Source organism: Brienomyrus brachyistius, chromosome 10 (assembly GCF_023856365.1).
Source record: "Brienomyrus brachyistius isolate T26 chromosome 10, BBRACH_0.4, whole genome shotgun sequence".
NCBI lineage: Eukaryota > Metazoa > Chordata > Actinopteri > Osteoglossiformes > Mormyridae > Brienomyrus > Brienomyrus brachyistius.
In genome coordinates, this window is record NC_064542.1 from 10,091,500 (window position 1) to 10,116,943 (window position 25,444).

The following is a 25,444-nucleotide window of genomic DNA, read 5'->3' on the forward strand; positions in this document are numbered from 1 at the left end:
TTTGTAAATGCCACAAGAAGTTTGGAACTCTGCAGTTATTGAGTCAACAGAGCACTGGTAACTTTTACATACACTGCGCCTCAGCACTCAGTGACCCTGCTCTCTTACTTTACCTGGTTTGCCACATTGTGACCAAACTTCTGTTGCTCCTAAATGGATCCACTTACAGTTGATCGTGGGAATATCTAGCAGGGAAGAAGTTTCACAAACTGACTTATTGCAAAGGTGGCATCCTATGATAGCACCATACCTGAATTCACTGAGCTCATGACTGCATGGCTAGGTGCTTGATTTTATATACCTGTGGCAATGGGTCTGCATGAAGCACCTATATTCAGTGATGGGTATTCCAATACTTTTGTCCATATAGTGTATATAATGAAGTTCTACAGATGGATTTCAGAGCAATGGCCTGGGATCCCATACTCAGAAGTTGGGTCATGCAAAATGATCCAAACACAGGAGTAAGTAAGCAACAATGGACAAGATAGGTTCGTGACCTCAGTCACCTCTAAATTCTATCCAGTGATCTGCAGCAGACTGTACAAATAAGACATCCAAAAACATGCGTTGTCTGAAGCAGAAGTTCTTTCAAAATCACTGCAAATGTCTGGTTATAAGATACTGAAAGCTTTTGGTTAAGGCAAATAAAGGAGGTTCCACTAAATATTCACATACTTACATCAGTGACCTGGATTTAAAGCATTCATTCAAAAAACTCACAGCAATATAAAATATTCTAGGTGCGGGGGGTCTGGAGCCTATCCCGGAAGCAATGGGCATGAGGCAGGGAACAACCCAGGATGGTGGGCCAGCCCATCGCAGGGCACACTCACACACCATTCACTCACACATGCATTCCTACGGGCAATTTAGCAAGTCCAATCAGCCTCAGCATGTTTTTGGACTGTGGGGGGAAAATCCGGAGTACCTGGAGGAAACCCCACAATGACATGGGGAGAACATACAAACTCCACACACATGTAACCCAGGCGAAGACTCAAACCCGGGTTCCAGAGGTGTGAGGCAACAGTGCTAACCACTGCACCACCATGCCACCCCCTTGGTCTAGGTGCTGTTTGTTAAATAAAACTTTATTATGACTTGAATAAAGATCATGTCAAATATTACGAGCCTTGCATGTAGAAATCCAGATAATTCCAACTGTAAGGGGCTGCATGGTGATTGTGCACCTTTATAGTACATCATTTCATTTTGTTTCAGGTGCAAATCATTCTGTAATTTACTTTCAAACTTTCAAACGTTTTCATTGAAAGATTGGTTTCTGCATTCAGCAGACTCGATTCAGTGGTATCGTTGTAACATAATGTTCTCTAAGCTCTCAAGTTTATCGCCTAAACATGAATCAGCAAAACCTAATCCATGCCAGCCCTTTAGGAAACTTATTAAATGCCATTACTAGAACTGATAAAAAATGATCAAGTTGCAGAATGTTTCACCTCATAATAGTCCATCAGTTCGGATGCAGTTTTTTTATTTTATTAGGTGTGAAAATGCAAACGTTACATACAGTTGAAGTTATAAACCGTTCTCCTCCATCACTGCAAGTGTTAAACTGTAAATCGTTTATAAATAGACACGGATTAAACATTCTTAATGATGCTGATATAGAAACGAAAATGAAAAAAAATGAAACCCTGTGACTGGTGGCTTGTGAATGACTCAGCAGAAAATCAAGGCCGCTGGAGAACAGAGATGTGACAGGTTGCTGCATTTTCATAAGGCCTCGTGTCCCCCGGTTAGCTTGTGGAACATCTCCTCGTTGAGGATGTCGCTCTGCTCACGCGCGCGGGTGGACATGAATATGTAGCCGCCAATGTATTCGTGCACAATCTTGCAGTCTGCCGTCACGCAGCTGAAGGCTATGTTCACATTGCCGTCAAACTCAATGGCCACCTGGAGGAACATGGGAAGGATGGAGGTTAGTAACAGGATACCAGGGTGAGTGTTATTAACAACTGTGTATCCAGCTTTCTGCTACTGTAGTATATAGTACAAACCTCAAATGAAGACATGAACATGATTAAAGTATCATGTTATTATTTGAATATGAGTCAACCTCACTGCAGAACACATGCATATTGGGTTGTATAGCAATCATAATCACTTTGTTTTTTAGCCTTGGGTTTGCTCCATGTAAGAAAGTGTCAGGGTAAAATAATCAGAATAGTACTGTATGGACTGTATTCAGTCAATTAGAGCAGTGTTTTCCAATCCTGTCCTCGGCGACCCACACACAGTCTACATTTTTGCTCTTGGTAGGGAGCTTGGAGGGAACAAAAACCTGGACTTACTGTGGATCCCCGAGAACCGGACTGGGAAGCACTGAACTAGTGTATAGTGCTATATTGATGTTAAAGGTTGCAGAGTGTTTGACAATAAGCATATAGCAGTCAGGAGTTACTCTTCAAACCACAGTAGAAGCTCAGCCTCTGATGTGACCTTAGAGATGGTTCTCAGAAGCTTCCATACATACATTCATATGTATATATATATATATATATATATATATATATATATATCCACATTTGAAACAACCAATTTAAAGGAAATCATTTCAAGCAGCAATAAACTGAAAACCAAATTATACTTAGGAAAGTGCTGTTCTGAGTTATAAAGTTCATTGCCGAGTCTCACTGGGCGATTTTTTGATTAGTAACACCTTTGCAGTAACATAAAACACCAAACATTTGTGTTTAGTATCCCTTTGGGAGCCAATGACAATTGTAATTAATAGCAAAATAGAACAGAATTGAATGGGTCTGTCTAAAAATGATGACACTTAAAAATTAAAATTAAGTGTCTGTGCAGAACACATTTGCGGATATGTTAAACATTGCTTGTCAGTGGAACCAATTATGTTATGGAACCAATAAATTTGCAGCATTTTTACAGAATTAAGCAAGCATCCCAAGGCTTCTCAACAAAGTGTATATACTGACAGAAGTGCTCATCCAGACTCATTACTGCCAATGTAATGGGCCCATGGGTGCAGAGTCTGGGGTTGTGCGTCCCTCCCAATTTCAGTAACGCTCCCATGACTTGTTGCCCCTCCGATATAGAGAAATACAGCCCACCTGCCGGATGTCCCAGTTCACGTTCCACTGCCTCATGTTGTTGTAGCGCCAGGTCTTCACTACGTCCCCTACACCCAGGTCTATGCGGATCAGCCGGTTGTTAGCGATGCCGAGGACCTCGTCTTTCCGACTGCCCTTAAACCTGGTGGGGGGGGAATCACTTCTTTAGCCCTCTGTTGTAATGCATAAAGCAGATCATGCCGAACTGGGATCGTGCCTGGAGATGATTTTGTCCCCTGAACATAACACTACACTACATCCTGACTTCATCTGTCAAACCTATGTGTTAAACCTTATCTGCTGACATCCTTATGAATGAAATAAGCAGAAAATATGGTGTCGCTTTACAATAAGGCTGCCCGTATATAGAGCTTACGAATGGTTTACAATCTGGTTATTAATTAGGCGGTAACATTTTGTAAATTATTAATAGACAATTTTAAACAAGTTATAACACATTTTTCTTGTTATTAACGAGTTACTACCATTTACAAGTGGCGAAAGGGAGCCTTATTGTAAAGTGATACAGAAAATATTATATCTGGAATTTATATTGGTCAATAATAAAATGCAGGTTTTCTTTGGACATGAATCCCATGTAGTGGCAAGATTTAATACAATAGTGATACATTGTGTCTTTCATTCTATTGTGGAACATTTGTCTTCTGCATCCCTGATGTTTGTCGGTATCAGTATACACACACAACAGGGCTGTGTTTGCAGCACTTTCACAACACCATGCAACACCATGAGTTTGTGTGACCCCTAAGCTAAACATATTCCAAATATTTTACGTTTACCCATGAGACTAATTTAGACTTAGAACTGTGAAATATGTGGTCCTAGGACAGCCAGCCTACCTCACCACGAAGTAGGACACCCCAAAGTCAGGCAGTGCCTGCCAGATCTGCAGGAATTTCTGGATGCCATCAGTTAGGGAGAGCTGTGCCACATTTTGATAGGACTCCAGGATGCGAGGGGTTAACTGGAGGAGGGACATTTAGTTGTTAGTGGGAGCTCAGGGTGAGATTTAAGCTACATCCTGAATCATTCAAATCATTTTTTATCAGTCAGCTCGAGGATTTTGGAGAGATATGAATACTGAATAATTTGTAGCGTTGGAAATGAAAAAAGAGTGACCTTAGAATCCTTTTCCCCATCAAAGAACATGCTGCAATAGGGTTACAGAACAGTAAAAGAATTAATTTTCATGAGTGTAGGATCATGTCAGACCTGTTTGGTCTTGTACTTCTTGTGGTAGCGGGGGGAGACCAGGCTGTGGGTGTTGATGTTGTCGTCGGCTTGGGCGGACGTGGTCCCAGGGTTGGCGCGCTGCATGGAGAGGAAATTCTGGATATTCTCCACCTCGCTGGTGAAGGAGCTGTCCGCCAGGTTCTTGCCCTTGGAAGCAAGGCGGCATGCAGCCATCCACCGGGAATACTGCTGCTCCTGTTGGGGGCAGAATATACCCATGAGTCTCTGCCTTTTTGAGGGGGGGGGGGCATGTTTGCTGGTTAAGAATGTGAACTAAACAAAAGTTTGCTGATCCTAACCTTTAATCAATTCAATACCCAGTTCTATAATCTGGTGCGATGTTGTAAACTTTGAACGACAGCATCTACTAAAAAACTGCTAATAGCTAACAGATATTAAAGACTAAATATCTCTCAGGATATAGAAAAACTCTTCTGCGTGCAAAATTTTATGAACAAAAAACCTGCTGAACAGGGGGATTATAGGATTTATAGCATTTTGAAATAAAGTTTGTGGGTGTGCAGAGTGTTCCTGGGATCTACCCATATGACTCCCAAGTCATTCGCTTTAGTCATAAATGGGCGTCGCCCTCTCACATTTTCGCAGCGGAGATACACTTCGTTCATGCCCTCTGGACTCGGGATCAAGAGCTTGATGCAGAACTTCTGGCCTGCCACATTCACGTCGCCCGCGACCTCACAGCCTGGTGGATCATGAAGCATCACTCACAAATTCCAGTTCTAATTTGCAATGTGTGTGTGTCACACATGATGATATGTTAGTCTCAATGCAAATTATATGTCTTTGTCCAGCCCTGTGTGTCAGTATATCCCTTACAGTGTGAGTGGATAGAGTTTTTTTTTAAAAAATAGCTGAAGACTCTGGGCCTTTTTATTTGAGGCATTAGGATTCGTTCTTTTAAAGATCGTGTCTGTGTGAATCCCTCACAAAGACGGAGAAACGGTGTCTGTGTTCAGTACCCTTTAGGTCCATCTTCTGAATGGGCTCTCCAATGCTTTCCTCTTTGCTCTTGAAGTAAGAGATTGAAGTGTCCTTAAATGAAAACCAGTACTGCTTATAGCCTTTGAGTGTCAGCCTCTTTGGTCTGCATCAATGTCAGAGAAAGAGAAGGAAAAAAATGAATAACCTGTATCTGTTTTCTCCATATATTGTTTTGTTGACATATTTAAAGCATAAATGCTTAACAGCTAAACCTTAGTTAACACAGACGGACACATCCAACCAGGGAAACATCGGTAATGTCAGTTGACTTGTGAAATCATTTGTTTGCATAACATTTTATTATGAAGTTTTACCGAAATATCTTCAAGTAGTCATGCAGTTCAGGAGCTGTTGTCATGGTTTCCTGTTTAAGTAGAAAAGCATGATCATTCACTGGTGCTACACCCCACAGTCACCATCTCCTTTGCCCTTCGTTAACAATGAAGCGACACTTCACTTGAGAAGGCACAAGTAACTTAGTAACTCAGGTTCTAGTCGTGCACGAATAATGAACAAATATAGTAACTGCATGAAATACATGGACTGTTATGATTGATTAATGATAAACAAACATGGGATCAGTATGTAACTAACACTTAATTTCTAATTCCTTGTGCTTCCTCAAGTGTTTTCCTAATTCCTAATTCCTCAAGCCCAAAATATTTATGGCATACAGTATTGCAGTCATATTTGTAATATAAGTACACATAACCAAAAACCACTTACCTTTAATTAGAAAAACATGGTTCATGGTGTTATTACCCCAAGTGTGATCTCCTTTGATCTCTGTTACCGGTGAGTCTCTTATGCTAGTGGATGATAACATAGTGGAAGAGCCGAGTGACTGACCAGCATGTCCATGCAGCTGCTCTCGCCCTCCATTTTGACCTCCAAGCACTGCAGGGCAGATTCTAGGTCATCCATTGCTGGAGAAGACATCATGGCCTGGGGCTCCGACTGCGAGACTTTGTTGATGTGGTACTGTGTGTGACAGACACCAAATCTGTCATTACTATACTTCCTTCAAAAACTTGAAGTTGTCATCTATAATGCACTATGGATACCTTCGTAATACATTATAATGGTCGGTGTGAGACTTAATGACTACATCTTCTATTGACAATCATAAGGTATTATCATAATGTTAGTTATAATACTTCATCTATAATGCATTATGGATACCTTCGTAATGCATTATAATGGTTGGTGAGAAACGTACTGAAGCGTTACAGAATCTTCTATTGACAGTCATAAGGCATTATAATGTTATATATATAATCATAGAATTATAATACTTCATCTATAATATACCATAGATATCTTCATAATGAATTATGCAATGGGAGTCATGAGTGGCTCTGTGGGCTAAGCCCCTGATTCCTTGATCAGAAGGTCGCCGATTCAAGCCACCAGCCTCAGTAAAAGAGTCACATGTCCATGGCCCCTTAAGCAAGTGCCTAACACCCCTCCCCCTAACAGCTCTAGGGGTACCAACCATTGGCTGACCCTGCATGGTCACCCCCCTCCAAGCTACAGAGAGCAAGATGGACCAGGCAAAGAGAAGAATTACAAAGTACCTGTACTCATACTCGTGCAAATAACAAATAAATGATGCATCATTAAATGGTTATTCTAAAAATTAAGGATGCCTTGTCCTGCATTTTGAAGGTATCTATAGTGCATTACAGATGAGAGCTTCATAAAACATTCATGATGCATAATAAACATGGTTATGATATGTTTAGCTTTTTATAAATATTTATAGCCATGTTTATAATGCTTTATGAATGCATTATAATGTGTTATGAATGTATTCACAGATTCTTGTACACATGGCATTCATAGAGAGTGTTACTTAAGGTGTTACTGTTTCTACTTATTTTTAGTGGTAGGGCACTTTTTTTAGTCACATATATTGTCAAATTGACTATATCTGATCTCTTTTGAAAACACTGAGTTCCTGATGACATAGCACTGCAAGTTAACATATGCCTGCTGGGTGATGTTGTTTCTTCTGCATACTAAGATAATGAAGCTCCTTCTATCACCTGCAGGGCAGCAAACAGCATCATCTCCTCCTCTGTGCAGTCAATGTCCTCCAGGAGGATGGCCCACCGGGCCTGTTCGTATAGCTGGGTCAGACGGACAGCATCGTACTAAGGGAGATGGACAGAGATATGGAGCTTCAGAGTGTTGCAGGTAACAGTCAGACTGAACAAAGAGCATAGACATAACACCCATGTGGGATTCGATCCAGATCTCCAACCAATGACATTACAGGTAGGGGTCACATGATCAGTCAGACGCAAATAGTGATAGATTTTCAAATAAAAACCATATCTGTCCACCAACATAGTCATAGCAGGGGTCAGAGGGAGGTTGTGTATGTTTAAAGAAATAGCATATTTCACACGTTTCTTACAATTGCCTTTAGTCTACACCTGGGGTCATCAACCTTTTTGAAACTGAGAGCTACTTCACAGGTACTGAACCATATGAAGGGCTACCAATTTGAAACGCCCTCCTAAACTTCATGTATAATACACATGTTTTAAATGCTTTTTTTAGATATGGTCATTTTCAAATCTATATAAATGTAAATGTGATTAAAGAAGAATAGCAACAGGATAAAATTAAAATTTAGATGCGGCTCACTCGTGAGCTGTGCTATTTTTAGAACAGGTCCGCGGGCGACTCATGTGGTCCTTGGGGGCATCCTGGTGCCCGCGGGCACCATGTTGGTGACCCCTGGTCTAGACACTATACCAGCTTTCCTTACAGATAATTGCATAACAATCATTGTTTTTCTTGGTAACAAGTCTCAGCTAAATTAAGCACACACTTGTCTCAGAGGAACAGTTCTTAGCTGCTGATATTTTATCTAGTGATATTTAACTTCAACTTTTTTCAGTTCTAAAAATAAGTCTATTTAAAACATGAAACTTTTCACTGACTGCTGTGTAAAGATAGATTTCCCTTTGTGGTCCTAAAGGTGTCTCATTACATTGTTTTAGGTTTATTTTCTAAAGTAGTTTCAGAAAAAAATCCGTATATTTAACGCTCCTTAAATGATGGGGTTTTGGAGATATCCGTTTTTCATTGGACGGCAACAATATAGTAGTTTTCCAAATGGAAAACGGGAGAAAAAACTAAAAAACCAGAATAATGTATCACAGCTGGAATGTGTCAACATATTATCAAAACAGTGCGTGAATTCTCCTTAAGTTCTCCTTAAGTAAGTTCTCCTTATAACATACACATGTAGGAAGCGGCAATACCTTAGGCTCTAGTTCATGGAAGGTGTAATATTTAAAACGCAGCCACAGTTTGTCGTTCTCCTGGATGCCTTGCTGCATCAGGCACCGGGAGGAGTCCAGCCACCTGTGAGATTTGTGAGTTTATGAAAAGCCCAGGGAGAGAGGTTCTCTCTCACGCACACAATCAAGCACACATGCTGAAGGAGGTTTGGATACTTAGAAAATCAGAAAGACAGATGGGCCAGTTGCTAGGCGACGTCACAGCCTGCATCACACCTGCTGTGGATGTGTGCTTTGTCCACCACACTGGCGGGACGGTACATTTTGGCGATGGTCTCGGGGGCAGGCGGTGGCTGGCTCACGGAGAGCATCTTATAGGCAGCCTCCGTCTCTGGGGAGATGGCAAAGTGGACTGGCATGCCGTTGTGGAGGCTGGCTATATTATCTGGTGGGTGGAATGCCATGTTACAGACTGTTCTCTCTTTACTCGGCGGAGAATCTAGCCCTGCTTCGTCCCTCACCTACTGTCAGGGGAACTTCCGTGAGGTCATACACTTGCTCCGGCGGCTCCTTGTCTTTTTTCTTCTTCTTTTCCTCAACAGGGCGCAGGAGCGATAGCTCCTCGGGGTGACGGATGTCTTTCGGGAATATGGAGAACACAAGATCCGTCACGATGAAAATAAGGGTCAAAACATACAGAAGAGGATGACTGGGAACTGGTAGGCATTACTGGTAATAGAAATCGACATGACCTAGATCAGACGTAATCAAGACAGTCATACATAGGATTGTGGGGGCAATCTGTAGTGTTTTTTATATTATGTGTGCATTTTTGTTTAATTATGGCCCATAGTGGATGGACTCAGTGGGCCTCTCTGTTGCCTCTTTCCTCCAGAGATGATGGTGTAGCTGCTGCTCTATGTTACCTGTTTATATAGGTACACATGTATTACAATGACATTTGTATATTCTAAGTCAAAAGCAGGGGGCGGCATGGTGGTCCAGTGGTTAGCACTGTTGCCTCACCCCTCTGGGACCTGGTTTCGAGTCTCCACCTGCGTCACATGTGTGCGGAGTTTACATGTTCTCCCCATGTCGTCGTGGGGTTTCCTCCGGGTACTCCGGTTTCCCCCCACAGTCCAAAAACATGCTGAGGCCAATTGGAGTTGCTAAAATTGCCCATAGGAGTGTATGTGTGAGTGAATGGTGTGTATGAATGTGCCCTGCGATGCGCTGGCCCTCCATCCTGGGTTGTTCCCTGCCTCGTGCCCATTGCGTCCGGGATGGGCTCCGGACCCCCCGCGACCCAGTAGGATAAGCGGTTTGGAAAATGGATGGATGGAAGTCAAAAGCAAGCAGGAACACTAACCAGAAAATCACTATATTTAATAATGTGTAATTTAGTCAAAAGACACACAGTTATCCAAACTGACTACTCCATAGTGTGTGACTGTACCTGTGTGTGGTCTATAATGAAGACCCTGCGACCCTGTATCGGATACACAGACAGAAGATGTCTATGGATGGAAGGTGGTCTTTGAGGTGTTCAGGGAATAACTTATTTTGTTCTGTTTTTTGGTCGTCTTTGGAAAATGTACTGATGTGAAACACTCGATGATGACTTTGCTTGTAAAAATGCCAAATAAACAAAAGTACACAAAAATAACTGATTGGTTATTTTTTGTAATATAGTGTGATACAGTGCAGACTGTGTAACGTGTTTGACATGGAGAGCCTTATCCATGTACTTACTCAGGATTCTGCAGATGCCTATGATCGAGTGAAAGAGGGGCCCTGAGAAGGAGGCCCGGAGCCTCACCACGGCCCCGTTGGGCAGGCCCAACCGCAGGGGCTTGTGCTGGGGAATGAAGGTCAGCCGCGCATCGGCGTGGATGCCGCACTTATCCAGGGTCCAGGCAGGCCGCAGGAGCCACTGCTGTTTCTGCTCCCACCAGAGGGCGTGGTCTGACCAGTCCTTCTTGATTTCTGTTGGAGTGGGGGGGGGGGGCATTAAGTAAAGCATTAAAAATAAGATTATAAGGCTGAAAGACTTGTATCCAAGACCAGTGTATCTCAACCTGCTTCTCGGGGACCCCTATGTTTTTGCTCCTGGTAGGGAGCTGCAAGGGAGCCAGAACATGGAGCATAAATATATATAAAATATATCTTAACAGTGTTTTTTTTTTGTAAAACTGTGTGCTAATTAAAGAAAGAGTTTGAAGAGAACCCTTAGGATCGCCAGTCCACCAAAACACACTTAACAGAGAGGAAATCAACAAGAAAAGCTCCTTTTTGGCTAAACGTCCCGACAAACCTAGAAGTAAAGCATGACTGGATCAGGTTCATGACATTATTGTGACAGACTGAGGACGTGTTTGCTGTCTTTTGGGGACTCACGTGTCATCTCCACGATTTTGAGGATCACCCCACCGATGTGCAGGTCCGAAGTCACGCTGATGGAGAGGGGGGGAGCCTCCGGACCGAGCTCCTCCACCGTGACAGACAGGTCCCACACGGCCATTCTGCAAGAGTCACCAAGAAAGAAGTGGATGGGCCATGTAATCTGAGTCCTGCTGCTGGTTTCATCCTGTGTTTGTCCTTTGCTTTAATACAGTAGGATACGTACAAACAGATAAATCCACTATAACTTCACCTAATTCTAATTCTATATTTGACAATAACTGTATGACTAAGTGCTCTGTGTGCCATCACAGAGCCAACAACAATTAATTTTCAGTTTTCCTTCATCTGCCAGTATTTTTGGAGACTATACACATCAGCAAGCTGATATTACCTGAACACCATATACCACGTATAAAAAATTGGCTGTGCATCGTCACTCCTGCTCCTGAAATCACCTCCAGTGTTCAAGAACTACAAGGTACGTTGAGTTTGAATTACAAATCACCTCACTAACATTATTATGGGTATTTTCATGCCAAATCACCAGGCTGATGTTTCAGACACAATTAAAATTGACCATAAATTGATCATTAAGCTTAACCCAGGAATTTTTAACCAACACATTAATGGAGAAATAAACCATTTCCTTGCCAAGGATGATGCTTTAATAGTAGGAATTGAGCAGTTTGATGTTGCTGTTTTGACACCGTATCAACCTAAAGCCTGGATAAGGCGAGCCATATTTTCAGGAATCCATGGCTACTTTTTCACATGACAGCACTGGTCACCAGCCCACGGCCACTTCCTGTTTCCAGCTCCCACTATCAGAGTGACCCATGCTTCCCAATCGCAAGACAAGGCCCACAGTGCAGCTCAGATGCCCTGCACCCCAGGCGCTCAGCCACGCGAGCATCGTGTTTAGGGACCGAATGTAGCCGTTTTTGGTCTAACATGGTACCATTCATCTGGGAAAACATCTTACAGGCGCCATTACTTCATAATTATCTACAGACGATACGGTGCGAATGGTTCTGTCATACAACTCATTTTAAGAAACAGCTATACAAATACTGAAAACAAGCATGTAGTTTCTTAAAATATGGTTTGATAGATTGCAAGATGATTCAACTAAAGAGGACGCGCGGCAAAAAAAAAATAGTGGGGAGCCGATACACGGGGAATATAAGAAAAGGCCACTCCTTACTTCAGCTCTCATTTCCTACGGTGCGAAGTCAATCGTGTCTTTGCACTGCTAAATACCCCAGGTCACCCAAAAATGCACTAATAACTAGTAACTATAGTAAGTCTCCATTGGCCTTTAACAAAATTTGTGCAAAATATCATCTAGGGGATGACTGGTTACTGCCCAGAATAGGCCATAAAGAGCAAGACGTCCTAAAACGTTAGGGCTTGTCTACCACGGCTTTCTCACACATCTCTCATTCTCCATCTGTGTCGAAAAACACCGAAATCGGCCACTTCAAATCTGGATAAGTCTTACCTTTTTTGGTTTTTTGAACGAAGTTCTTGCTCTTAGAACCCCCCAGGAAGGTCCCCCGCCTGCTCTCTGCTGTCGTTGCGTTCTCTTTGTGAGCTTTGACCAATGTATCTCTCACTTCCCCTTGAACGCTCTCTCACTACATCTACTTGTGGTTTCTGTGTCAAGACTGTGTTCCTCTGATATCAACTTCCGTACTGAACTTTTCAAGAGCTATATGTTTGTGTGTCACCAAGAGATTACTTTTTAGGGGTCTATGGGAGTGTCTTCCCTCTGCAAGGCACATGTATCATCAGTGGAGATCATAGACTGATTACAGACGAATTTCCGGAGTTTGAGGAAGAAGCAGCTCTTGGTACCTTCTTTTGCTAGATGTTAGCATTAACTCATAATTAAACTATATTTAAATCCACTTGCACTAAGCATTACATAGCATCACCTCTTACGGAAGTCTTTATACAATGACAATTATTTGGGATTTATAAAAAAAGAAATGAAGAATCACCAGGAACAAAAACAAGCAGTACCTTGTATTTCAGAAGTTCCATATCTGCCTATTATATGGGTAAGACAGCATTTCCAGCAGTTACATTTACTTTATTGCTGACAAAAATACAATCATGCAATTCGTAGCAATACAACAGACCCTCCGATTGTTCAACGTGGTGCCTTGCCATTCCTTGCCATTTCCCTTGTTTTTTTTTTGCATTACACCCAAAGACCAACCTGAACACTCCGAATGAGTCTTGCTGAAGCAGTAATGAGCATTGAAAGGCATGTGAAAGGCTAGCAGTTGGTTAGACAGACAATACAAAGAATGAGAAGTGATTCCAAATGGCAATAGGCAACCTAAGAGACCGCTGCTTATGTGGAATGTCACTGCATTCATTCTTTTCGCCCTTCTTTTTTAAGCCTACCGGCTTGTATTTTCATCTCACCAAGTCAATTCCATCAGCAAACCAGATTACAGTGTCCAGTTGTCTTCCTTAACGTAGATTTTTATGACATAGTTGTGGACATAGACACACCCTATCTATACCTAGTGCACTGGATCGACAACTAATATAGTAAAGTGATACAGGTGAATAGAAAGCGCTTATACTATCCCAGCTCTTCTAAGGTCTAGCAAAGCCTAATTTACAGTGAATCGGGGAAGATTGTTGGAAGTTTTTGATTTCCTTCAATCAGTATTTCTGACCAAAGTTGTTTCCCCTCCAGCACAACCATGAACTTCTTCACTTTGGGTTGGCTGAAGTTTAATAATGCAGTGCGAGACAAGCATGTGCTTGAAGGCCCCGTTCAATGGAAGCGGGTGACTTCTGGAATACAATCAGTCACAAAAATTGCACTTACTATTCTAACATGAAGTAGATCATTAAGTTAGCCTGTTCCAGTAAGTGCTACAAATTGTTGGGTTCATAGACTTAATCCTGACACTGCAACTGAACCCAAAATTTTCATAGAAATATGTAGCACGGTCACCAATTGTCAGCTGTGAAATTATATTTGTGTTTCCTTAGAAAATAAAAATTAAACGCAAAATCACTCGATATTAATGAAAATTAAGAATGGGCATCCTTTTACTGATAAGCAAACCCCATTACAGCATCAATGTCAAAACCAAGTTAAACAAAATGTGGTTCAAGGCCCAAGTGCAAAAATACCACATCTTCATAGCCCATGCTTGACTGAAGTCCCATTACTGCATTAGTATAAATGACAAAACAATATAGCTATACCTGGGAAAATCATATAGACTTTCAAATGTTCCAGAGAGGGAACCAATCATTAAGTGCTAGGCTAACATGTCATAAATATTGCAGTGTGGCTTGGCAACAAGCACTACCTCTCCCAGTCTCACTGAAATACAGAAGTTCTGTGTAGTTGTGGTGCAAAATGTACAAGAATTCTAGTTAAAATGTAGGTAAAGTGCACCATCTAGTGGGTGAAAGCAACCAGGGTAGGGCAGAGCAGCTTGTGAAACGTTCCTCGATGTCATTTTTCGGGCCAACACAGCATCCAGGTAGAACATTGCCTTTTGAGGTCCGATTACATTTATATATGTATATAAAAAAAAATACAAAAAAGAAAAACCACACATTCATACTGCAGCCAGATACTGGGCTAGCTCAAGCATCTTTAAGATCATTTAGCCAAAGACAAAAGAACAACCATTTAGGATCAAACAGCAATATGCTTCTTTCATGCATGATCAATGCATGAAATTGCACAATTCAAGAAGGGGCAGAAGAAAATGTTCAGAGAACTGATATTTTTCTTTTTCAAATGGGGGGGGGGGGAGAAATCACAGATATAAAGTGGGATTATGATTCACTTTAACAAGATACAATTATAGAGTATTTGCTGTAATCACGCAGCAACTCCAGATGAGCGCGTATAGTGAAGAAAAAAATCTAATTGACTGCTATAGTAAGCATAACTGTCTGGCTTAAAATGACAAACCTACAAAATCAAAATTAACCCCTGCTCAATAACAGTTAAAGCATGCATTTCAAAATATTTAGAAATTCTGGGATGTGAATCATTAAGTCTTCTGCAACTGGCTGCTGTTGCCATAAAACACTGTTTTGGCTGAGAGTAACTGGGTTGACTGGAGATTTTGATGTCTGATGGAGGTAAGAGATGAGAAGGGGGTTGCGTTGCTCTTCTGTAGCCTCAATGTCATCTCGTCCTGTGCTTGAACCATACTTGGCTTCCCTCCAATCACCGAATGGCTATCAGGCCTACATCGATGAGCTTCTGGATCTTCTGAGCAATGACTGGATTCTTCAGGTGGCTAGACGGGAAGAGGAGCTCTTTAACATGGCTAGCTTCCCCTTGTGTGTGTTTATATGATGACTACACAGTATCCATACACAACACAGCATTCTTAAATGGGCTATACATGTTTGCTCTTACATCAGAGCATTTATGCTACCGACTGCAAGTACGCAATAAATTTAAGAGTTAACAACTGAGCTTTAGGAACAGCTCTGATAAGGCCTATGGATTTGATTGGCTTTGCCATTTAGTAAAAATAAAACTTAGGTTCAATGACTTCATTACATTTAATTCATGATGGAACCACAAATTCATATGCATCTGGATGACTGACTAATAATTACTTACTGAACTAGATGTCCAAGTAAAATTAGTGAATCTAGTAATAAAATTAACATTGCAGAGTTATGATTCACTCTGCTATTAGGCAACAGAACTTGGGTCTATGTGGAATAATGAGGCGGAAAGTGCCTTCAAACCAGTTGCCAACAACCGTTAATAAAGCAGCCATGAAGGTAGAGCCCTCCTTACTCGCTAAGTGCCTGGGGGTCCTTCTGCATCTGCTCCAGGATGAGACGCATGGCCGGGTCACTCATGATCTGCTGCACCTCCGGATCGGCCATGGCCCGGCGTTTCACATCCTCAGGGTCATCGTTGCGCATCGCCTGGTTGACTAGGCAACGCTGCAGCCCCTCCGAGGCCTCCTGCAGGGTTTGCACACCCACAGGTCCCACATTACCTCAGATACCAAGCCAGCCAATTCAGCCTGGAGATCAAATCTGACTTCTGGACAATTCAGAAAACCACCTGACTAAATTTCATTTTCATATTAACAATTACCACCTCCAGATTGTTTGCCATGTCTATATAGACACTCAAATATGTGGATTGCCACATCCCACAGATCAACCCAGAAGTATGTAATGAGATAAAGCTTCTCTTAAAAACGTCACTGTTTAGAAAACAGACTGGTCTACCCACCCAGCACCTTTACAGCGTGTAGTTAGAATACGGAATAGTCTTCCTATTTGCACTACACTAACTAGAACCATGGATACCTTTAAAAAATCAGAGTAAAGGTCGTTAAAATCTTATCTGAGCTACACAGGTGGCAATTTCAGGTCCAGAAAGTAAAAATCCAGACCAGGATTTTGTTTCAACCAACCAGCTGAGCATAGAGTCAGTCACATAGTGCTCATCTGGTTGGTTGAAACAAAATGCTGGTCTGGATTTTTACTTTCTGGACCTGAAATTGCCACCTCTGCTGAGGTATTAGTCGAGTTCTCCCCGGACGAACTTGATGGGCAAAATGGCCTCCTATCGTCTGCAAATTTCTAATGTTCTTAAACCTGCATTCCAGAATGAATAAGAAAGATGTTGCAGTCAAAGTATGAACACAACTCAAGTAAGTCAAATAACTCGATTGCAAAAAATTGGATGCAAATTCTTGGCTTCGATGCTTTGTTTAATCCACAGGACTATGTACTGCTCAGTGATCACCGTGTTCCACTGGATCATTACTGTCGCACATTGTGCTTATGCTGCATTTTGTGTAGCAGAGCGGTGGAGAAACACAGTGTCAACACTCCTATAGGGACCCATTGTAAAAAAAATGGTGGAGAAATTTCCGGCAAACTTCTGGGTCATGGGGACGGTAAATAGTTAGAAACGTTGACATTCACGGCATAGAATCACGTTCATTTCCATTATTTACCAAGCACTTTAAGTGGCATGTTGATAAATGCTTTTTAACAAAATGTTATTTTGATACATTAGCTGTCATTAATACAATAATTTTGCTTATATATGTGCTCAACATTATCTGTTAATGTTTATCATAATTAATAGTTAGGAACGAAGGTAGTTTAACAGCTAGCTATCGATGCTAACATTCCCGTTTCACTAAAGAGTTTGTCAATTAATACAGACTCCGTGTAATGTTACATTTTAAGCTGTTCTGCTTATTAATGGCTTCATGACTAGTTAGCAGCATTGCTACCATGTTAATACACTTTATTAAAATATCAGTTTACAGCTCTCTTCTGGTCACACGAATTCAGTGTGAATTTACTACCAAATTTATGCCAAGATTGCCACAAAATATTTTAAGCTATTAATTTGACAAAAATGAAGAAAAAAAAAAAAAACACATAACCCTAATGTCTGTATTTTTACATACACTAAGTGTTTCGGTCACACTATTTTGTCTCCATCGTGAATTACTTAGAAGTTATTTTATTTCAATGACATTCTGTTCGTCAATATTTACCTATATAAATATATATATATTTTTTGTTACTACTCCCAGTATCACTCTCCATAAAGTGCAAAGCATGAATGGCACATTACATATAGTTATTATTGGGCAAATATCGCAAAAACTAAGCTTGTTTTGTGGATGAAAATCAATTTTGATCACTGGATACTTTTGCGAGGTGGGTACTTTCCTAAAGAAGTAAATAAACCGGAAGGCCCATTTTGCCCGGCAGCCTTTATGAAACATTACACAATATTATTTGTATGTTAATTCAATTGGGAAATGATTCAAAATTGTTTGAAAGTTTAATATTTGTTAATTCCTTAATTTTAAGTTTAGCATGCTCCATGCAAAAAATTGCAAAATGCACCAAAGGTTTAGTTTTTTTTGATATTGTATGCAGTTTAACCATTGAAAAGGTTTCTATAAAAGGAAACCAATGAGATGCTTGAGTGTCATTTTAAGAGACCTGTCCTTTTTCTCTTTTGAATAGCTACTATTGATCTTTAATAAGAATTTAAAGTATAAGTATTTCTTATCCGATTACCAGTGACTGATTTCCAGGACTCAATTGCAGGTGTCAGGGAGCTGCTGCCAATTTGCAGGAGACTCCCAGAAACTTCCGGGAGAGGTGGGATATCAGGCATCGGCCGTGTATGTCAAACTGATGGCCTGGTGGAATAGGATTGCTGTACCAACGCGATGACTGCGACCAGATGTGTACTTGGACAAACATCTATGCAAAAGCCCACGCTGTGCGGAGCGAAATGGCACACATACAAGTGAAGTATACACTAAGCTTAATGAGTCTTGGTACCTTGGAGTTGGAGTCAAGATCCAGGGCTTTCTGGTAGAAGTCCATAGCTTTGCTAAACTCCTTCATGGCCTCCAGGGCGGCGGCCTTGCGCGTATAGCCCTTTACTGAAAGCAGAAAACAAGGCGTGCGATGGAGACAAGAAGGAATGGCAGTATGCGGACAATCATGACTTAAGACCACGAGCAGGGTGGTAGTAGCTTACTGAAAGAAGGCTCCAGTCTGATGCACTCTTCACAGTCCTACAACGAGAATAGGATGAGCAAGGTCAAGTTTACCTTAAGCTTTTACCTTTCAGGTAAAGGTCAAGAAAAATACCCATATGTACTTATTCATAGCTAATAAAACTTACTTTAATACGAATAGATTGAGCTGAAAACTACAATTACTTTAAAACAGATCCTTCAGTGTTTTAGTCAAATCGGTGGCACCGTTCTGCTATTTAAGCACCAGTCACTTGTGATTCAGCAAAGAACATCCCCTTGGATGATTAGCAGAACACTGCCAATATAGCTTCAAGCATCCAAGCAATGAACTCAGCCTACTGCCAGTCCTGCAAGCACTAAAGCTAAAGGGACTTTCTAGTGTTTCTCAATCTGGTCCTCGGGGACCTGCAGACTGTCCGCATACTTGCTCCCTCCCGGCTCCCTGCCAGACAGTCCAAGTTGATAGGGAGCAGGGAGGGAGGAAAGACGAACCCAAGTATCATCTGCATAACATGCGATCAATGAGCAATGAATCCCAGGGAAAACCACAAGATCTTCTCTAAGACGATTAGAGTGTCGATTGCGGCACTAAGCCCTACCTTCAGGGCCAGCTGGAACTCCAGCAGCTTGGTGTAGCAGGCGGCACGGTTGCTGAACAGCTTGGCATCCTGGGGGTTCCTCTTGATGGCCTCTGTGTAATGCTTCATGGCTAGCGGATAGTCACCTGCAGGGAGGAGGAGATGTGGTACAGAAATAGAACACAAATTAGGCAAAACCACAGACATACTGTCATTCGTAACGAGTCACCAACCAGCCACTGACTTTAGAAACTAGAACCCCACCCCATTTTTACCAGTACCCCCACAGGTGTATATGTGCGGACCTCTAAAAGTTAAGTTGTTACGAGGTGTGAATCTGCTGCCCCCTACCCTTTTGGAAGGCCTCATTCCCCTTGTTCTTCTCCTCCAAGGCCAACTCAGGATTGATGTAGGCCAGCTTTTCTTGCTCCTTCACAATCTTCTCTGCCTGGAGGAACAAGGGTATTTAAAGACCATCTAGGGGTCATGGAGCTAGGGCAGTGGACACTGGTGACAGTGACATCGCCATACCTGCTGGCATTTCTTCAGCACTTCAGGGGTGCGGTGCTCAGTTAAGCTCTTGTTATAGAAGTGGATGGCATCTGCGTACTTCTCCTGCTTAAAGTAGGAGTTTCCAATCCTTGCATAAGCCCTAATTGGGGGGGGGGAGGTGAGAAGTTCAGGAATTAATCAACACCTTTAAAAAAAAAAAAAAAAAAAAGGTTATAACAGCATTTCCCAATCTGGTTCCCAGGGACCCGCAAAGTCCACATTTTCGCTCCCTTCCTGCTCCCAGGAGGGAGCAAAATTTGGGCTGTCTCACAGGGAACAGAAATGTGGACCAGGTGTGGGTCCTTGAAGACTGTAGGGAAAGACTGGATTATAAAGCTTAAGGCCAAAAAAGACCCAGATAACAAGAACCTTTTCTCAGTGTTACTATAAAATACAAAGTCCTCATTTCACAAAGCATAAATATCAAAGTGAATACCTAACAGGTTGTGTGTATGCATGCGTGTATTATTTTCTTATTTCTTGTATGCACATTTTCGTGTTATTTTATTGATATATATTTCACTGTTGCATGTTATATATATATATATATATATATATATATTTTACTATTAAGGCAGTATTTGTTCATTCTTTCTAAACTGGAAAGCTCAATTCCTGTTTTTAAATGTGCTATATAAATGACTATTAAATTAGCTTTATTAAATGAAACAACACTGCAATATTTAATATACTTGTAACCGAAAAATGTTAGCATAAAAATGTGAACATGCAAGCCTGTCAAGTCAGACACTTGTGTTCTAGAGCTTTAAGTTACTATTTATCATTAAACATACGTACAGTGATAAAGCAATCTCGATGCCAGAATATTTCAATTAGCTGCCAAAGCTGTAAGTTTCTGCCAATAGTGAACAAATTGAGAAAATACAGTTCTGAAAAAGGCAGGTTTGACCCAGGAGTCACGGTCATCCTCCGCTTAGAGACTCACTTTGCGATCTGTCTGTAATCCTCCCGGTTCTCCCGGCCCACCTCGATGGCTTTCTCGCACATCTCTCGGCACTTCTCAAATTCGCCCTTCTCAAAAAATACAGCTGACAAGACAAAGACAGGCGTACCAGCCATCAGCATGTCACCAGTTTTAGGTCTCCTGAAGGGGATTCATGGGTGGGTTGTAGATGTGATACCTGCTTGATTGGAAAGGTAGGTCATGTTGGTGGGGTCATGCTGTAGTGCAGCCTCATAGTGCTTCAATGCCGTTTCAAAGTCCTTTTTCCTGTAGGCCTCGTTGCCAAGATCTTTCTCCTTCAGAGCCTGGAAATACAGTGAGAGCGGCTCCTCTTCAGTCAGCATCATCGACCAGCATAGAGAAGCACAATCTGCAAGTCTGTACCTGTCTCTTGTTCTCTGGCAGGTCTTCCTCTTTGGGTGGGGGAGGCTGCGGTTTTGCTTTGGGGGGTGGTGGAGGGGTGGGCTCCTCTTCATCTTCCTCAGCCCCAGCAAAGTCAAAGCCCAGCAGGACAGAGAGTGTGGTCATCACCCGAGGGTCCTGCAGCTTCCTAAAAGGAGGATGGAGACAGGGAGAAGCAGCACGGGGCATCAATGAGTGGCAAACACATACAATACAGCCGGTACACAAATAGCACTTTAGCTGTAACTTTCAGTTCACATATTTTCATAGCTGGTAGCAAAAGACAGGAAAATGGTTTTTAACTTTAGATTTAAAGGGAACTCCAGCAAAAGCAAAATCAGCACCAACATTGTCCTGCACAATATCTAGAGAACCAACAATACAACACACATTTGGGGAAAGCTTTATAAAGACATCACTCTGCCACAGAAATGATCCCTGAACACGGCCAGTGAACTCAAACAAACGGGTTAGTTTTAAAAAACACCTGAAGACGTGGTTGCATGGCAAAGCGTGGACTGAAAACCTGCCGTTTGCTGCAAACAGAACGGCGTTACACCTTTCAGGTACAGCTATCTGTATTAAGCGTTCGGGTGGCTGGTTAAACCAGTCTGCAGCCCCACCAACCACCTGCAGCACATTGTCAATACTAAATAGGGATAGTTTAAGTCCTTATACAGTCGTATAATGAAGAGAATGAAAATCACAGGATATCTATAGCAATTGAAAGCTCCTCTACCTTCAGTCAAAGCATATCAGCTACAAAATATTTAACACAGTATTAAACCATAAGATGATCTGTGAAAAAACCTGCAGGAATTTGTAAAGATCAATTCAAGCAGCTAAATGAAAGGCTTAATTTCGTGCAATACATGCATTCAACTTTAGTTAATATAACAGATTAGATGTGGATGATATGCAAATATCTAGCCTATTAAGTGCCACTCTTGACTGTGAAACAGTTTCCATGACAACAGAGTGACAACAAACTAAAGAGTTTCACTTCTAAAAGCTTAAGGCACTTCAAACCAATAATTAGAACAGCTTCCCCCAAACAACTCACGTGCCAAGGTCAGATGGCTTGTTCCTCAGTTGCTCCAATAGTTCTCTATATCCAGGCTCTGCCAGGAGTGCGCGGGTTCGAGGGTCACTTTCCAGCTTCTCATACAAGTTGGGCATGGCAAAAGGGTTCATCATCTTCTTCTCTACAAAGATGGCAACATCTTTCATTAAGACCTTACGTTTTGCAGGGAATAAATCGACAAACACAAACACTTGCACTCAGACAACTGCTGCGTTTCCTCTACCTGCTAGCCGCGCCTCCATGTTCTGAAGTCCATCCTTCAGCTGCTGGTTGGCTGGCTCGTGCTTGAGCCCTTCCTCGTAGGTCGCCTTGGCCTCCTCAAATCGCTTGAGGAACTCTAATGCTGCAGCCTTGCGAGAATAGCCCTTAGGAAACAATGAAAAACATAGGTTGGCTTTAGAACTCAATACAAAACATGGACAAATGAAGCCAGCAGTTATGAATCTGTAGTGGAACGACACCACCTACCTTGCCCCAATCAGGCTTGATCTCCACCGTCTTGCAAGCATCCTTCAGAGCATTCTCATAATCTCCCTTCTTGGCATAGGCTGCCGAGCGGTTGCTGTATAGCACATGGTTGGAGGGGTCGAGGGTCAAGGCCTCCGTATAGCAACGCACCGCCTCATCTAGCTGGCCGCTGCTCAGTGCCTTGTTGCCTTTGTCTTTCAGCTCTGACACCTGGTCAGGAAAAAAAAAGGCGGAAACACCAGAGAAGGTGACAGGGTGAGATACAAACAAGGGAACCCAAGAGGTGTGTGGTGATGAACAATGGAGGGGTACGCAAAAGGAGGAGAAACATTACAGACAGACAGACACACACACACAAAAAAATGCATAGCATGTGAATAAAAAGCAAGTACATGAATAAAGTAGACAAGGAAATTTACAACCCAATTAAACAGCACAATTTCCCCCTGGATCGATAAAGTTCATCCTATTTTAATTACAAGAAATGCAACTGATGTTGTGACCAGACATTAGTTGAGGACAAAATTAATCACACAGAAACAAGCTTGTGAAGAATTTAGTTAACATCTAACCACAGTTCAATAATGAAGGACAGTTTTGACTGTCACCTAGTGTCGTATTTAAAAAAATGCTGGAAGCAGCTATGAAACACAATCGCCTTTTCTCACACAGCAGAGAGACTATGGAGCATTTTGACTCCTAATTATTTATCAATATAACTAGCTCGAAATATTAGCTTAAGGCTGCAGAAATCTCGCTAGTCAGGCATGTGTGTGACTGCAGCAGCTGAATGAACAGCTTGCTAAGAGCCATAAGTTATGCGACTGGCCCTGTAGAAACACCGTGACAGCCTACGACATCCAGAGAGCCAGCTGGCAAAGGCAGCTCAATTTATGCAACCGCGTTTAACCTATAACGTTAGGGAGCTCACAGGCATCCAGGAGCACACAAAAAGGACGCCTTTCATCGACCTACCACGATTTACATGGCCTTCCTACTTTAACACAGCGCATAGATACACAGGTAGCTACCGACTAGTCCAACACTAAAATGATCGAGAGCTAGACTAATACCATTTCAGATGAGGACCAAAAAATACACAGTAAATATAAATAACGCAATTCCACAAGCAAGCCAAATACTTAACTTATTAGATGCATCTTTTTCACTAACGTCCGTAGAGATGCGAAATGCGGTTTTCAATCGACTCACGAAACAAAATCAAAACAGGAGCCAGAAAATTAACTAACTTGAGCTTCTGATTAATGAGCACGCAAACGTTTTACAATTTAAGAAGCAACACGTAACCTTTACTTAAAAATCAAATGCCGACCGGTACCCACACATACCTTAGCCATCGTGCTACCATGAGGTTCCAGAAGCTACTGTGAGGTGACTATGCGGTGGCCCCTCCCTTACGAATATATTAATTAGCCGCTCAGAGTCAAGGAAGTCGAGGGCTAACTGAGCCCTCATTGGGAGTTAGACCCATCAATAACGTTTCCTGCCACTCCATTTACAGCCGCACCGAAAACCGCCGGGCTTTCTGTGATGACGCATGCGCTGTTTCTCTGTCTGACTGGAAAGAAAAGCTGTCAGTCGGTAAACAACCTGAGCGGCGCATTGGCTAATGGCAGGGCAGGGCGGGGCGCGGTTGGTGCGAGGAAAAATGTCCTATCCATACATAAGCAAAGGAGGCGGGACCTGCGTCGAAACTTCTCGACCTATCAGTTTCCAGTCTTCTGGAAACTTCGGCATTCACGATTGGCCAAGTAAAGTTAGCTACAGATTTGTTCCGCTACATTCTAGCATTTTCTGTGGCCGCACGTTTAGGGAAACATAACAAATAATTAAAAAAACCGATATATTCGTTGCTTATCAAAACGTAATTCACCAGTTGTCATTTTCGAAATCACGCTTTAAACGAAGCGAATAACCCCACATTAGTTTCTTTTAAATTAAACTCCATATTCAGTATTTAATTCGTTAGATGTGCTTCAACCGTTGTTTATACCCTCAGGTCACGGAACTGTATAAATGATTTTTCTATTAGGAAGCTAAGACGCCGTTACACGCAGGTGTCACTGACCGCACGCTGCTCATGAAATTATTTGGACTAAGATTGTATTTTATGACCTATGAACTACAACCTTCCTCCTACCCCATTAGGAGTCGCCAGGCGCTCACTTAGCGAACCAAAAGCGATAGCTGTTTAGCTAACGAGCTGCTCGCGCTGTTCGGTGACGCCATACTGACAGCTGGAGGCTGGTTCGGCTGCCCTTCGGGTCCGTGTCATTACCATGGCGTTTCGGATGTCATTTGCCTGCCGCGCTAAAAGCCGTATTGCACTGGCTACGCTCCCTTACACCCAGGGTTTGAGCTGTGCTTCTCTGCATGCTCCCGGCTTTAAATCTGTAATCTTTACACCAAATGTACCGTTGCAGCGTTTCGTCAGTAAGCTAGACTGCTTGGCATTCCCCGGACTCCGTAACCAGCGAATTGCGCTGTACTCCGGGTTCATAAATCCCGGGAAAGCTGCTAAATTTTCCACTAGTTCCGCGGCTTCGTCAACGGTTTTTCAGCCGATCAGCGGCAATCCATCTTTGAGCAACAGGCGAACGCTGTTGTCCAGACCGGGTGTGTGGGCTCTGCTGGGCGCCTTTGGGCTGTCCGCCGTCACTGCCTCCCTGCATTCGAGTTCCCTCCTCGCCATGACCTCCGGGGCCAGCACCGTTGACTTGGATTCCCCTGACTCCGACTGGAAAGAGGCCAAAAGTCAGTGCTACCCCTGACCTTTCTCTTGGGAGAGTTTAGAGGGGGCTGCCG

General features: G+C 42.3%; 3 protein-coding genes across 7 annotated transcripts in view; 1 reads left to right on the forward strand and 2 right to left on the reverse strand.

Moving 5' to 3' along the window:
• Positions 1 to 1,478: 1,478 nt before the first annotated feature.
• On the reverse strand, positions 1,479 to 12,750 carry LOC125750283 (fermitin family homolog 3-like). Of its 2 annotated transcripts, XM_049027853.1 has the most exons (15): positions 12,516 to 12,750; positions 11,009 to 11,133; positions 10,364 to 10,597; positions 9,133 to 9,249; positions 8,888 to 9,056; positions 8,633 to 8,735; positions 7,403 to 7,510; positions 6,204 to 6,335; positions 5,669 to 5,718; positions 5,333 to 5,457; positions 4,949 to 5,055; positions 4,332 to 4,547; positions 3,959 to 4,083; positions 3,099 to 3,240; positions 1,479 to 1,917 (listed from the first exon to the last, which is right to left on the reverse strand). In XM_049027853.1, exons 2-15 carry the CDS (start codon positions 11,130 to 11,132, stop codon positions 1,738 to 1,740), a joined length of 1,932 nt encoding a protein of 643 aa, XP_048883810.1. In that variant the 5' UTR covers position 11,133; positions 12,516 to 12,750; the 3' UTR covers positions 1,479 to 1,737. The 2 variants fall into 2 exon arrangements, with proteins under 2 accessions (XP_048883810.1, XP_048883811.1); XM_049027854.1 differs by lacking the exons at positions 10,364 to 10,597; positions 11,009 to 11,133; positions 12,516 to 12,750 and having other exon boundaries at positions 9,137 to 9,249.
• A 454-nt stretch (positions 12,751 to 13,204) lies between these two features.
• stip1 (stress-induced phosphoprotein 1) lies at positions 13,205 to 24,432 on the reverse strand. Its single transcript, XM_049027855.1, has 14 exons — positions 23,968 to 24,432; positions 22,619 to 22,828; positions 22,374 to 22,515; positions 22,130 to 22,271; positions 21,049 to 21,214; positions 20,843 to 20,969; positions 20,647 to 20,749; positions 19,680 to 19,800; positions 19,500 to 19,596; positions 19,170 to 19,294; positions 18,570 to 18,606; positions 18,368 to 18,471; positions 15,825 to 15,997; positions 13,205 to 15,309 (listed from the first exon to the last, which is right to left on the reverse strand). Exons 1-14 carry the CDS (start codon positions 23,974 to 23,976, stop codon positions 15,237 to 15,239), a joined length of 1,629 nt encoding a protein of 542 aa, XP_048883812.1. The 5' UTR covers positions 23,977 to 24,432; the 3' UTR covers positions 13,205 to 15,236.
• A 226-nt stretch (positions 24,433 to 24,658) lies between these two features.
• macrod1 (mono-ADP ribosylhydrolase 1) overlaps positions 24,659 to 25,444 on the forward strand; it is a 71,266-nt gene continuing 70,480 nt past the window's right edge. The window contains exon 1 of one of the 4 annotated variants that reach the window (XM_049027858.1): positions 24,659 to 25,393. In XM_049027858.1, the coding sequence (XP_048883815.1) occupies positions 24,919 to 25,393 (475 nt within the window). In that variant the 5' untranslated portion in view covers positions 24,659 to 24,918. The remainder of the gene's footprint in view (positions 25,394 to 25,444) is intronic. The other 3 variants (XM_049027857.1, XM_049027856.1, XM_049027860.1) reach the window with 3 other exon arrangements.

Coding starts and splice junctions, on each gene's coding strand:
- LOC125750283 (XM_049027853.1), bottom strand. CDS start 11,132: ATGGCCGTGTGGGACCTGTCTGTCACGGTGGAGGAGCTCGGTCCGGAG. Junction 10,598..11,008: donor CAAAATCGTGGAGATGACAC/GTGAGTCCCCAA, acceptor CCACTCCAACAG/AAATCAAGAAGGACTGGTCA. Junction 5,719..6,203: donor GCAGCTGCATGGACATGCTG/GTCAGTCACTCG, acceptor CTACTTAAACAG/GAAACCATGACAACAGCTCC.
- stip1 (XM_049027855.1), bottom strand. Junction 22,516..22,618: donor TCAAGCCTGATTGGGGCAAG/GTAGGTGGTGTC, acceptor TTGTTTCCTAAG/GGCTATTCTCGCAAGGCTGC. Junction 18,607..19,169: donor AGTTCCAGCTGGCCCTGAAG/GTAGGGCTTAGT, acceptor TTCTCGTTGTAG/GACTGTGAAGAGTGCATCAG.